The following is a 15,136-nucleotide window of genomic DNA, read 5'->3' on the forward strand; positions in this document are numbered from 1 at the left end:
GAATTCGCTTTCAAATCTGTCAATTACAATACACAATCAAACATCGGCACAAGTACAAATTAGTATTAGGGCGTACCCTTTCTCAGATCAATTCACAACTGTTTTAGGAAAAACTATTTTGACCGAATCAAAGATAACGCAAAACTGGTGTAGAATCACTTCAGTGATCTCCCTTGATGAGCAACTGTTTAATAATGCAAAGGGAAGTAAATGCTGTGCGTTGTTTTTAATTGATTAAGTTCTGCTTTTAATAACAAGCCCATTGTGCAAGACCAGTATACTTTAAACAATCGCCATTACACTAAATTGAATGAAACCAAGGTGTATTTTTCACTACCTCTTTTTCACTAAATTATATATCGTTGTACCATAAACTTTAATCAAAAAGGTATATGTAGAGCTGATACTAATAATCATAATAATATTTAACAGCCATGCTTGTTTCTCAAACATTTTGATGCCTAAGATTACAATATTTTTTGTACAAAGGAGAACATCTGCATTCAGCTAAGGATTAAAACCGGAAGTTGAATTGAAGGCATGGCATGAAAGTGTCAGGTGTACAACTAAAATGACATAGAGGATTTTCACTTTTTAATTTAATAAAATACACAATATGTTGACTTAACAAAGGTGTTTTCTTAAGTTTGTGAGGGATGCATTTGACTTGAGTTATTGGTTTGCTATTATTGTTGTTGTTTTCATCATTTTCATTTCCTGCTAGTTTGTTTCCTTCTACAGCATTTGCTTATTCATATTTCCTTTGACTGAATATAAATATGTGCAAAAATTCTACAAGTTTAAAATTTATTTATTCAAAAGTAATACCGAAAAAGTTCATATTATAATAAACACACACATTTATATATTATCATATAAACTTCAGGTGTTACAATACTAATAAAGTTTCGATTGTATAGTCTCATTTCACATGACATTATTTCACTTGGTTTAACTTCTCACACCTTTATCATAAATATCATCATCATTAATCATCTCACACTTTCTATTATATTTTTCCACAGTCACCATTATCATAAATATCATCATCATCATTATTTCAAATATCTTCATAAAAATCTATCAAGGTTTCCTTTTTCACCTCAATCATTGGTTCATTGCTTTGCGTGTCATGCATAATGGATTCATCTTTCTTGTCAGTCAAATTTTCAATTTTCACCATTTCAGGCGCCGTTGTTTCACTTTTCACATCCACCGTCTGTTGTTTATCATTTTGCATTTTATGAATCTTCAAATGTTTCGTGCAGTGTGATTTTTCACGGAACGACTTCTGACAAACATTGCACCTATACGGTTTCTCGCCCGTGTGTAGTCTGTAATGGTTCCGAAGCCTCCATGTGTCCCTGAACACTTTACGGCACACATTACACTGTAGGCTATTCCCTTTGTTGGTGGATACCTTCTGGACATGCAATACCTCACCATCTGATGTGTGGATCCAATGAGAATCTGAAAAACCGACAATGATACTTTAGATTAATTAATCTTATAATATTTAGTATATAGTTTATACTAATTTATGTAAGTTTGATTGTGATGAAAGCTGATAGCTTATATAATCACTTTCAATATTTATGCAAAAAACTACAGAAACAAGCTCAGCAAAAAGTTTAAACATAAACCTGGTTTAATGGCACTGGGTAAACGCCAAAGACATAGAACATAAAAACAAAAAATCTTAAACAAGAAACATGGAAGAGCAGCACAAATCTCCACAAACAGTACAGTGCATACATATTATATATATATAAAAAAAACTAGGTAAGTTTATCAAGGATTGTTAAGTACAGCCTTGGAACGGTCAGTAAAATGTAAATTTACTGGGGGTTTAAACCAGTTTAATCGCACAAACCTCACTCTTATCCCAACAATACTAAATGAAGAAAAAAAGGAAAAGGAAAATCTAATCAAAGTATGCATTATCAAGTATGTTTCCTGTGCAGAAACCAGTACTGTGTCCTTTTTGAGAGGCCATGAGAAAGTAGCCCTAGTGCTAATCAAACCCACGGCCTCTTGGGGAGAGGCAGACACCTTTAATACTAGACTGCCAACAGACTAAATCGAATGACTGAGGCATATCTAAGGATAAGGATAAGAATAATATTGAATAATGCTTCTGAAAACCCCTCTAAAGACACCAACACAAATACACTACACATTTATTTCTCTATAAAAAATTCTACTTAACACACTATGATTAAAAACAATGATTAATGACAACTTTTAGCATAAAGGAAATCAAAAAAATACTTGTGTGTTAAAAACATATTAACAGCATATTATCGCTATAAAAGGTTCGCTGAATAAAGTCATAAGTATATGTAAACTTATTTACAACAATGTATTCTAAAAATGAATGCAAATTTCTTAGATACCAGAAATCATTAAAGCTGCACTCTCACAGATAGACAGTTTTGACGTTTTTAAAATATTTGTTGCAGAATCAGCTGATTTTGGCATTAATTTTGAATGCCTTCAATTCAGTAATTATTAGATATCTCTCATTAGAGCATATCTCAATTTTTTTAAAAAGGCCGAAAATTTCAATTTTCTTAAAGCGTTAGTAAGGCATTTGGCATAAAGCATCATTTTCTTTACCATAAGTATGAAAAACTGCAATCTTATCTTTAGACAGCCTTCTTATATCAATGGTGTCCAGACATTTAGATTATTGGCTCATTCCAACACTAAAAAAAAAAATATGCGGTCATTCTGTGAGAGTGCTGATTTGAATACAACAGTTCAAAATCGGATAGAATGTTGATTTAACAGCATCATCAAACATTATTAGAATGTTGATTTAACAGCATCATCAAACATTAATCATTTAATGCCAATTATAATGGCAAACATGTATATAGTTCTTAATATTGCTTATCACCATTATATGCACAAAATATGATAGCTATATAATACTTTCTATATTTCACAGTCTTAGTGCTTCAAATGGGATATCCCAAAGGAAAAGTATAGTATTCCCTGAAGAAGTAAAAACTTTCATCTATTTAAATGATCAGCCATTTGGTCCTTCGTGAGAGAATATCACTATTCACACATATAATGCAGCTTGCTACATGTATGTACTATTCCTTTTTGTCTATTCAGCAATCATTCCTACCATACTTAGTTAAGTATACAAAATGTCTACAACAGCAATTAACTGTTTTAATATTCCACTGATTATTCAGAATTCATATAATACATAATTTATCTAAATAATTAATATGCAAAATTCCTAAAAGGCCAACTAAGGGTATTAATTTTACAGATTTTTTAATTTTACAGATTTCTTAATTCTTTTTCATGTGAACTATCTGGTGGCGACGCAGGTTCGACTTCTCAGCAAACCCTTTGTTACAAATGTGACAAACAAACGGTTTTTCGCCCGTATGTGTTCTCAGATGGTTCATCAGCTTGGTTCGATCGCCAAACATCTTTGCACACAGTGGGCAATGGAATATCTTTGCACGAATTCTTCCCATTTGAGAGTCATCCGATGCCTCATCTGTAAAATCTCCACCTGAAAAAATAAAAAAAAGAGTTAAAATACCTGTAATAAATTGCCAACTGCAATTTGCGATAACTATCATTTATAAGTAGTGATGTCACAAAAAAAAAAATTCATGCACACTTCAACTCAAACATCTTGTATGGTATATATTGTGAATAATTTAGGGTATCGCTGACATGGTTTCACCATCCATCTTGTGAAGAAAAAATTATAAGTAATGTTCACTTAAAATAAGATATTAACTGCCTTGTAAATACGGCATTACGAACCAGCTCAATTTAGTCAAATTATATAGCATTCGATAAGAATTAATGCACTTCTGCTTATACATCTTGTATGGTATATATTGTGAATAATTTAGGGTATCGCTGACATGGTTTCACCATCCATCTTGTGAAGAGGATATAGTAACATGGAAATAATAGGCCATGTATCTCTGGCTTTACGAACCAGCTCAATTGGGTCGAACTATAAAAAAAAAAAATATGGATTGCCATTCACAATGTTGGTTACTTTGGAATAACTACCTGCTGATTCTTGGCTACTTTTGAACAATTAAACTTTTTTTTCGGAAATGTGTTAAAAGAAGTTTTTTTGCTACTTGATCAGCAGCAAGATTGGAGATAACAAAAAACAACTGCTTCATTCATGATAGTTTACTCTATATCTGAAAACATTGGGGTTTTAAAAACAGAATAAGGGCACAATCACACAGCTTTTAAATACAATTACTTTAATAACAGTTAAGTTAAACAAAAAAAATGTAATACTATGTACAAAGATGTAAACATCAAAACGTTTAATTTTGACCATCCCATCTTAAAAAGCATTAGTAACCTATCTACATATGATATGTCAAATCTATACATGCTTTTTTCTTCCAAACAATGATAAGCCACAGCCAGTTACATGAAGCTGGATGAGTTATTCACAACTTGTATTTGTTAGTTTGTGCATAAAAGCAAATAAATTGGTCAACATTAAACATGGGATGAATATTGACCAATCCATGAACATTCTGGCCAACTTTCATCAAACCAAAGAATGAATTCTTAAAATGAATGCAAATTTCTTCAATAAGATAAATAACAAGTTCTATATAATACAATATTGGCAGCCAGAAAGACATCTTCAAGCTGTCTATAATGGAGATGTAAAACACACAGCAATTGGTTCTTAACCCTCAGTCTTCACCTGATTCAACAATCAGTTAAGACACTCATTCACAACATATAATACACTTCTTCACCTTTCCTCTCATAAGCAACATAATATCATTAAGTTGGCTTTCGCAATGTAGTTTACACTTGCTGTTTTCCTGTAAGTACCAATGTGTTTCAGTCACCATTCACACTGGCTTGGAAAATTTGCATCACCAAACACTTTTCATTGACCATATGTACAAGAACATCTTTTTAGAATATAGTTTAAACTTGCATGTTTTTTCTCTCCTGTAATATCAAACATGAAATTTGAAGGTTAAAAAAATATTTTTTTGTTTATTGTTTTCAAAGCAGTTGTTTACCTCAGCAGAGCCTTATGGCAGTAGGAAGGTCTAAAAAGTTGTAGATTTTACTTACTGCCGGTAGAGTTCACATGTCTGAAGGTTACCAGTCACATTATTTAGTCATACAAAAATATGAAAACTTATATACAATAGTAATGAATTCTTAAAATGAATGCAAATTTCTTCAATAAGATCAATCGGAAATAATGAAAAACAACAGTTCCAGTTCACATTATTAAGTCATACACAAATATGAAAACTTATAATTATACAATAATGAATTCTTAAAATGAATGCAAATTTCTTTAATAAGATCAATCGGAAATAATGAAAAACAACAGTTCCAAAATGGATTGACTGCTAAATATTTTAATGCCAATAATAAATACTTTCAGGTTTAAAATTTGGAAATAATGAAAAACAACAGTTCCAAAATGGATCGACTGCTAAATATTTTAATGCCAATAATAAATACTTTCAGGTTTAAAATTTTCTATCACCAGAATTTGCAAGAAATATAAAGCCTATATATCACACCATTCTCCTTTAATTTACAGTCTAAATGCTACAAAGGGGAAATCCCTACAGAAAATATAAGGTATTCACTGAAAAAGTACTAACTTACTACTAAAATGGTCAGTCATTAGGTCCTTCTCAAGAGAATATCACTATTTTACATGTATAATGCAGCTTGTTATGGACTTTTCTTTTCTTCTATTCAACAATTTTTCATACAATACAAAATTTAATATGCCAAACGCATAAAAAGACCGATTAAGTGTTTCAATTTTCCGCTGATTATTCACTTCTTTTTCATGTGTACTATCTGGTGGCGCCGCACATGTGACTTCTCAGCAAACCCCTTATTACAAATGTGACAAACAAATGGCTTCTCGCCCGTATGTGTTCTCAGATGGCTTGTCAGCTTGGTTCGATCGACAAACCTCTTTGCACACAGTGGACACTGGTATTTCTTTGCACGAATTCTTCCTATTCCAGCGTAATCTGATGCTTCATCCGTAACATCTGAAAAAAGAAGAAGAAAAAACAATTTTATAATCCCTGCAATAAATTATCAACTGCAACTTGCGATAACTTTCATTCATTTTAAAGTGAAATTTTAAATGATTAAAAATTCATGCAAATTTCTGATTAGACATCTTTTATGGTAGAGATTGGAAATATTACGTAATTCACCATCCATCTTGCAAAGAGGAAATAGTAACATGGAAACAATAGGCCATGTCACTCCCGACATTAATTCAGCTCAATTTTGTCAAATTATATGGTATACACTGTCCGCCCTTAATCTTAATGTTTGCTACTTTTGAATAATTTCCTTTTCAATGTTGGCTACTTTTTAATAGTTTAACTTTCTTTTCGGAATTGCGTTTAAACAAGTTTGTTTTTTTTGCTTCTTTAGCAGCAAGGTTTGAAACATACCAAAAAATACCTTCATTCATAGTAGTTTACTTTGATAACAGAATGATTGGGATACACATTAAGAAGGCAATCACACAGTTAGCTTTATATTACAATTATTTTAATAACAGTTTAGTAAAACAAAGAACTTGAAATCAATGTGATACTAGTAGAAAGATGTAAACAATCATACAAAACAAATGACCATCCTATCTTATCAAAGCATTTAGCCACCTATCTATATATCTATATATATGATTTTTTTCTTCCATATAATGATAAGCCACAGCCAAATGAATTATATAAAGCTTGATGAGTGATCCACAGGTTGAATTTGTTAGTTTGAGCATAAAAGCGAATTAATTGGTCAACAGTAAACATTGGAAGAATATTGACCAATCCATGAACATTCTGGCCAACTTTCATCAAACCAAAGAAATAATAACAAGTTCTATACAATATTGGCAGCCAGAATGACATCTTCAAGCTGTCTATAAGTGACATGTTACACAAGTAGCCATTGCTTCTTAGCCCTCAGTCTTCAACACTCAGTAATAAGGTACTATAATCGTTGGCAACATAATACTCACCTTTGTTTACCTTTTTTTCTTACATACAACATAGTATCACTTAGTTGGCTTTCAGTTGTTTGTAGAAGATTTCATTGCGCTGACATGGCAATTAGTTATGCTTTAATATCACAAATGTACAAACACTGATAAGGCCAAAAAAAAATAAATTGTTTGTTTCAGGTAACCTTCCCAAAATTTCTAGGTAGGGTAGGTAGGGATTTTTTTTTTTTTTTTCCAAAATCTGTCATAAGTTCAGAGTGTTTTCTTGCACATGGCAGTCTTACTGTCATTGCCTGACTTTGTTTTATCATATAAACAATAATTCTGATTAAAATCTGCATTTATCCGCCATTCGTAACTCTCTATTCGCTACCGATATTTTTTTTGCTCTGAAACGGAAAAAAATAGTTAGGGTCGGCGCATTTTTATAGGTATGGTCGGGTTACCCGAAACAGACATATTTTTTTTTAGGCCTAATGGCTGTGAGAATGGCTGCCATTTGAGAATGGACATCATATGTTTTGGTCTCTATTTCCCAATACATACATAATTAGGCTGTATTACCACTCTAATATTTTCTTTGAATTCAACATCATAGGGTTATGCTTTAATTCTCAATATATGTACAGCAATATAATGGCTTTTCAACTGTGTCTTAAGAACCAATTTGAAGCTTATAATAGTCCATTGGAGAAAGGAACTGTTTGTGTTTCTATGTTCCAATACATACAGGAATTATTATTATGCCTTCTGGATTGGTATTTACAGTAATGTTCCAAAATATGGATTGTCACTTTCTGGAATCACCCAATTTATACAAAACTATATATACCGAATACATGTACAGCAGAAAAAGAGTCCATTTCTGGTAAAACATTTCCAAAATATCTTACAATTGTAAGTATTTTCTCCAGTGCGGCCAAAATGTCTGAAACTGAAAATTACTTGAGCATAAAACAATTCAGTGTTTCAATACCATTATGTACAGCAATATGTCTTTTGAATATAGTTTCAACTTGCAAGCACCAATGAATTTAGTCACCATTCACTGGTTTTGGAATAACTTGCATCACCAAACACTTTAATTGCCTATAAGTACAAGAACATGTCTTTTGAATATAGTTTAAACTTGCATGTTTTTCTTTCACTGAAAGCACCAATGTGTTTAGTCACCATTCAATGGCTTGGGAATAACTTGCATCACCAAACACTTTAATTTCCTACATGTACAAGAACATGTCTTTTGAATATAGTTTAAACTTGCATGTTTTTCTTTCACTGAAAGCACCGTCTTTTGAATATAGTTTAAACTTGCATGTTTTTCTTTCACTGAAAGCACCAATGTGTTTAGTCACCATTCAATGGCTTGGGAATAACTTGCATCACCAAACACTTTAATTGGACATATGTACAACAACAAGTCTTTTGAATACACTTTTAACATGCATGTTTTTCTTTCTCCGGTAAGCACCAATGTGTTTAGTTAACATTCAATTTGCCATATGTACAACAACATGTCTTTTGAATATAGCGTTAGTTAAAAGTTGCAGGTTTTTTTTCTCCTGTAAGCACCAATGTAGTTGATCACCATTTACAGGCTTGGGAGTAACTTGCATCCCACATAAATGCTTCAATTGCCCAAATGTACACCAATATGTCTCTTTAATGTTCCTTTCTGGTTGAAGCATTTTCCACACAGTTTACACTTGAACGGTTTTTCTCCTGTATGCACCAACAAATGGTTTGTCACCTTCCAACGGGATGGGAAAAGTTTGTAGCAAACATTGCAACTGTAAACTATCCTGTTTTCTTCGCCTCTGCTTACACCTGGAACAAAAAAGGGTAAATGTAAAGTTTAGTTTAATAACACAAATTTGTGAATCAAGTTTCAATATATTTATATTGATACCTTCCATTGGCACCAGTGTAGTCCTAGTTATAGGGCTATTTCTGAGTTCTGTTTTAGCTGCATTTTAAACCAAAATATAGGTTCAAATACTATCCTTTTCCAGCTACCGGGGCCAATATATTTGAGTTTATTACAAATATGAATGAACCTATGGCTGTATGAAAAAAAGATACTTTAAATAAATCCGTTACCGCGTAACCTTGCTCTATTTTTAACCTACCTCCACATTAGAGAGTTCACAGTTGGCATTAAATCGGTGAATTTCTTCAAGCAAATGAACAAATGTAGTTGATAATCGACTGTTTAGCTTGAACATTATCACAGACTTGGAGAATTTCAAGTGTTGGATTTGCTTTAAAAATTGACCCCGTCTTATAACCTAGTCAAGACAAAAACACCAGATTTCATGGGCAAAGTTAGGGGTCGTCTTATAAAGGGATAGCCTTATAGTCGGGGAAATACGGTAGTTCAAAACACAATTTTATTACATCGAATCAGATGAAATTTCTTGGCAAAATAACTAAGTGTAAAATGTGACAAATGGCTACTGTGTCCTATAGAACACACTTATAAGACGTACATAAGGACTTTTTGTCACCTCTCTGCCATCATCACACTGACCAATCACCTTCTAATGCACTGAACACTCACACACTGACCACACAACATTCAACACCAATGATAATCCAACAAGAGACATTGCTTAACATTTACAACTAAGGTCAGAAACACATACTGTACTTAAACCAAATGATGAATTTAAAACTAGTCGTCTATGAACACAGATTATAATTTTATTGCAAAAACATATTATTTCAAATTGGTGTACATAATTATACAAGCAAATGCAAGCACATTAAACACAAAATTCAAATGCATTTCTATTGCATCAGCTGCCAGACAGTGAAGCACACAAGTTTGCTGAATAACCGACAATGTTTATCAGTTTATACAGTATCCTTTCCATTGTGTCAGAGTCAAACATTATAACAACTTACGTTACACTATTTACAGGCGGACAGAAGTGAGAGGAACATGTAGCACATGTCTAAGTTGAAGGTTTGTGAAGCAGTAGGTTCTTTTCGTCACAGAACTGCCAACAGCCTGATAAATTTGTACAACAAAATTGTCACAAAAAAACTTTAATCAAAGTGAGCAACCATGTCTCTTTAAATAGGTTCTTCCTTATTGCCAAAGAACTGCCAACAACTATTCACACAACACAGTTTCCACAAAACCCTTAAATTAAAAACAACCATATGTCTATTCAAGCAGGTTCTTGCTCCTTTACAAGAACTGCCAACAACATACAGTCGGACCCCGTTGGCTCGAATTCTTGAATTCGCTTGGCTCGATTTCCTCGTTGGCTCAGACTGGATGTAAAGGAATGATTTCTTAATACTGAAAGTAAACCTTCCCTCTTGGCTCGAACTTCTCGAGGCTCGAGGTATTTTTGCCGGCCCCGGGACTTGGAGCCAACAGGGTTCAACTGTAATAGCAATTGACATAAAACTATTGCCACAAAACCCTTTCAGTGAATGAATAACCATATATGACTCTTGAAATAGGTTCTTGCTTTTTGCCAAAGAATGGTTGCTTTTCCTGCAACACAGTTGCCACAAAATCCTTTAAGTGAATAAACAAGCATATGACTCTTGAAATAGGTTCTTGCTTCTTGCCAAGGAACAGTTGCTATTCACACAACAAAGTTGCCACAAAACTCAAGTGAAGTGAACAACCATATGACTCTTGAAATAGGTTCTTGCTTTTTGCCAAAGAATGGTTGCTTTTCCTGCAACACAGTTGCCACAAAATCCTTTAAGTGAAGTGAACCACCATATGTCTCTTCAAGGACCCCTTCTCGGTGAAGCGTTTGAAGCATGTTTCACACTGGAATGGCTTTTCCCCTGTGTGTATCATATAGTGGTTTGCCATCTTCGCCTTGTTCCGGAACATCTTCTGGCACACATTACAAATGTAGATTACCCTTCCATCAACATCCCTCCGTGGACCTGAAATTAAAATAAAGGAAAATATTAGTTATACATTTTCATCATACTTTAACTAAACTTATTTGCTTTACAATGGGCGGATTGATTTTTCAGAACTTTGTTCATGTTAACAATGTGATTAATGACATCATTGTTAACTTTCATACGTGAAATATGTGATGATGTGCTCGCATATTTAAATACAAACAATTACAAAGCAAAAAATAGTTGTCTCAAATCTTGTTAGAAAAACAGCAGTTCAAAACAAGTTCAAAGTAATATCTGAACTGTGATTGTAATAGAAATTATTACAACAGTATACTATTCACTCCTGTTGGCACAATGCTACTTGTGAGTGTTGTCTTTTATTATAGGGGTAACCGAACTACCCAAAAGAAATCGACTTGTCGGTATTAATGACCATAAACCAAACTCACCCAGGTATCAAACTGAGAAAAGCACGCAGTAACCACTGCACTAACTGTTACCAGTATTTTATTTAACATCTTGTACATGACAGTATAACTCACTATCATGTTGGTTGTGTACTGGAGTACTAAAAGCTGATAACTGTCAACCTTGAAAAATAGCCGAGGTCTGTTCGAGTAAGGAGGATTAGACTATAGCAGAGTTAAAGACCGCAGACAAACAATTCTTTAAAGATAGCCTTAGAACCTTTTGCCTTTTAACCTCTCAAAATGAGGAAAATAAAAGATAATTGCAAATCTCAGATTTATTTTTCTTATAGGTTTGGTATATAAAAACCTATCATTAACAAAATAACAAATTTACAACAGCTTACATAAAGCACTATATAAATACTGGTATATAATGAGATATATTTTAAAGAATGCCTCTATTAATGATATAAAACATGTACGGTAGTCATTACAATAATCCAATGATTACAATTACAACATTACAACACAAAATTTAAAAAATTCAATTGTTTTTTGTAACAATTACATGTAGTTCATACTTGTAAGATTGCAACAAAAGTTTAATCAATTCTAAAATACACATGACTAATATTAACATCAAAAGCAGTGTTAACAGTTTACCATATTTCCCCCCAAAAGGTACACATGCAAATACACACATTATTATGCACTGTATGCTCTGTTTCACTATGAACTGATAAACTAGTATATAAGAGTATATTTTATTAAGAGAACACATTGCACTTTCCTGGCTTCCATATGAATGCAGTTAAAGGTACTTGTAATGTGTGGCCGAGTGCTTTTTTAACGCCCCTTTTTCTGTGAATCTTTTCTGGCATAGCGGGCACTGATGCGGCTTTTGTCCGGTATGGATTAGCACATGCTGGGTCACTTTCCATCGAGTTGGGAACGCCTTGTTACATAGCAAGCACTGGAACACTTTCCTGTTGCCATCAATTGCCATTCCTGAAATGAGGTATTTAAAACATTCAATTAAATAAGTAATTAATGTTGGTCAGTTTTTTTATGTTGGTCAGGGTTTTTTCACAATTTAAACTTTTTTGACATGCTAAAATGCTAAAGAGAGGGAAAATATTCTGTACAAATATCTTTAACCAGGGGTTTTAACAGTTGATAATTGTCAATCCCGAAAAGCTGCGCTTCTGTTTTGAGTATGACATTATTTTTTTACCGAAACAGGGTAAAGAGGCCGAGACCCCTTTAAGAATTGTTTTCCATCATATATATTTCATTTAAAGGTAATTCCTACGGTTTTTGATGCAATTGTCCCTGCAAAAAATACAATCTTAACAAATGTAAAACAGTCTTGAGTTAAAAGCACTCAATCCTGATTTCATGATTAATGTTAAACTAATTAATACCTGTATAACATGCTTTAATTTAAAGCTTGAATTGAATTACATACATAACACCATGACATAAGTTCATGCAATCAAAAAGACACAATGTGTTCTTTTATTATAGTTTTATTCTACTATTTCAATGAATCCTATAATACACTGGTCACCCATTACACTGGTCACCTATTTAATGAGCAAACCCATGACAACTCCTATTTTTAATACATATTTATATACACTGAATTTTTGCTTAATTTCAACACAACTACTAAAAGGCAGTTTACATGGTATTTCAGTTTTGAAACTTAGATCGCATTTCTTTTTTACAAGAAATTTTACCCAAAGTACGAAACTTGGAATTTGGAGAAAAAAATTCATTCAGAAAAAATGGCCTGTATTATCACACTGATGTGGCTTATAATAAATCAAACACTTTGTAGGGGAAAAAATGAATTAATGGTCCAAAAATTATATGATGCCACACAAGAACTGGCATAGTCCAATCAGCCTCCATTTCTCAACACAAAATCACTCATCCATCTATATATGCATAGTTTTGAGATGTTTTCTCAATGTTCCCTTTTCTGTAAACCTCTTGTGGCAAATTTCACACTGATGCGGCTTTTGTCCGGTGTGGGTCAGCACATGGTTGTTAATTTTTCCCAGGCTCGGGAAGGTCTTGCCACAAAACAGGCATCGGAACACCTTCAGCTTGTCAATAAACTGGACACCTGCAATGAAAACATATATATGTAGAATAATACAAATATATGGAAATAGGTTATCAAAAAACACATTCGGAGACCAAAAGATTTCATTCCTTTTTCAAAAAATGATGTCAATGTTAAGTTAAATTACACTTTTTATTGTGTAATTTGATTATATTACACTGAAAACGAGGCTCACTTTATAATTTTGTCTTATCTTGTTTAAAGAATGTTAAATGACAACTCGTTTAAGTTCATATGCAAATAAAAAATATGTTAAACATAAACAGACTTTTTCTACACATACAAAACGAACAATCTGTGTTTTATTTTTAATAGTTAACTTAAAATTTAACAACAATCATCATATCATACACATATATCTGTGAATCTCTAATTACAACGTATATAACACTGATGTGGCATCCCTCCAGTGTTTATAAGCACATGGTAATTAATGTTCGCCACTATTTCGGGAATGATTCACAATAGTGGAACAATCTAGACACACACGCCCTTAACAACACGTCCTCAACGATGTGTATCATCAATAATATTGTGACATATTTTAAACTAGTGTGGCTTTTCTCCTGTATGAATCCTGTTCCTCTCATGGTTGATTGGTTACTATTAATTTTGAATCGATTTCCCACAGTGGAACATTCTGGACACACACGTCTTCAACAAGTCCTCAATCCACTTCAAATACCAGATGCCTTCTTAATCTTTTTTTCCGCAGTAAACCTCTTTTGACATCATTCTCACTAGCCTGGTTTCTCTCAAGTGAGAATAAGGACATTGTCATTTGTTCAGAAATGACTCAACACAGTGGAATATTTTTGAGACACACAAACACACATCTTTAACAATGGGAGGTATCAACATGCAATACCAGATGCCTCCAGAGCATACCTCTTGTGACATATTTCACACTGGTGTGGCTTTTCTCTGATGTGTACATGGTTGATCGGTCCCCACTTGAACAGTGCGAGGTATCGACATGTAATCCCAGGTGTCTTCAGAGTGTATTTTTCTCAGTAAATCTCTTGTAACATATTTCACGCAGGTGTGGCTTCTCAATGTGAATAAGCACATAAATTTAACGATGTGAGGCGTCCACATGTAATACCAAATGTCTCCGGAGTGTATTCTTCTCAGTAAATCTCTTGTGACATATTTCACACTGGTGTGGTTTCTCTCCCGTGTGTATCAGAACATGGTTGACTGTCCGCCATTTATTCGGGAATATCTTACCGCAGTACATGCAGCAGAACACCTTCTTCTTGCCCATGAACATAATGTCTGAAATGAGACAAGGGAGATATGTATTTATAGAGAACAGATACTGATGCGAGTTAATGCTTAATATTGTTCAAATGAATAAAATCCAAGCATGATATTGTTTGGTAAGAAAGTAGTCAACACTTATCATTGATACACTCAGTATTAGTGTCAATGGTATTGTTTATAGCCCTAAACACTTCATTTTTACTGTTAAATAAAGAAAAATCAAACAAGTAAAAAATATATGATATATTTCTTAAGGCAATAAAAATATCAGGGTCGGGGTTAAGTGTCAATGAAAAGAACAACACTCAAACATGGTACTAAACTTATTTAATAAAATTCTGTGTTGATTGATCACTTCTGTAATATCCTCTCTATAATATAATTACAGTTGAGCATAGTTGGCAA

The 15,136-nt window shown here is 33.1% G+C and overlaps 1 protein-coding gene across 15 annotated transcripts in view; it reads right to left on the minus strand.

Moving 5' to 3' along the window:
• The window catches only part of LOC128206113 (zinc finger protein 768-like), an 83,509-nt gene that overhangs the window by 13,761 nt on the left and 54,612 nt on the right, over positions 1 to 15,136 (minus strand). The window contains exon 5 of one of the 15 annotated variants that reach the window (XM_052908321.1): positions 937 to 1,470. The exons of 7 other annotated variants lie outside the window; for them this stretch is intronic. In XM_052908321.1, coding sequence (XP_052764281.1) covers positions 1,061 to 1,470 — 410 coding nt within the window. In that variant the 3' untranslated portion in view covers positions 937 to 1,060. Of the gene's footprint in view, positions 1 to 936; positions 1,471 to 2,291; positions 3,542 to 5,455; positions 6,066 to 8,648; positions 8,861 to 9,750; positions 10,955 to 11,815; positions 12,340 to 12,915; positions 13,466 to 14,525; positions 14,744 to 15,136 lie in introns of those variants that run through there. 7 more of the 15 variants (XM_052908337.1, XM_052908341.1, XM_052908356.1 and 4 more) reach the window with 7 other exon arrangements.

Source organism: Mya arenaria, chromosome 10 (genome assembly GCF_026914265.1).
Source record: "Mya arenaria isolate MELC-2E11 chromosome 10, ASM2691426v1".
NCBI classification, from domain to species: Eukaryota; Metazoa; Mollusca; class Bivalvia; order Myida; family Myidae; genus Mya; species Mya arenaria.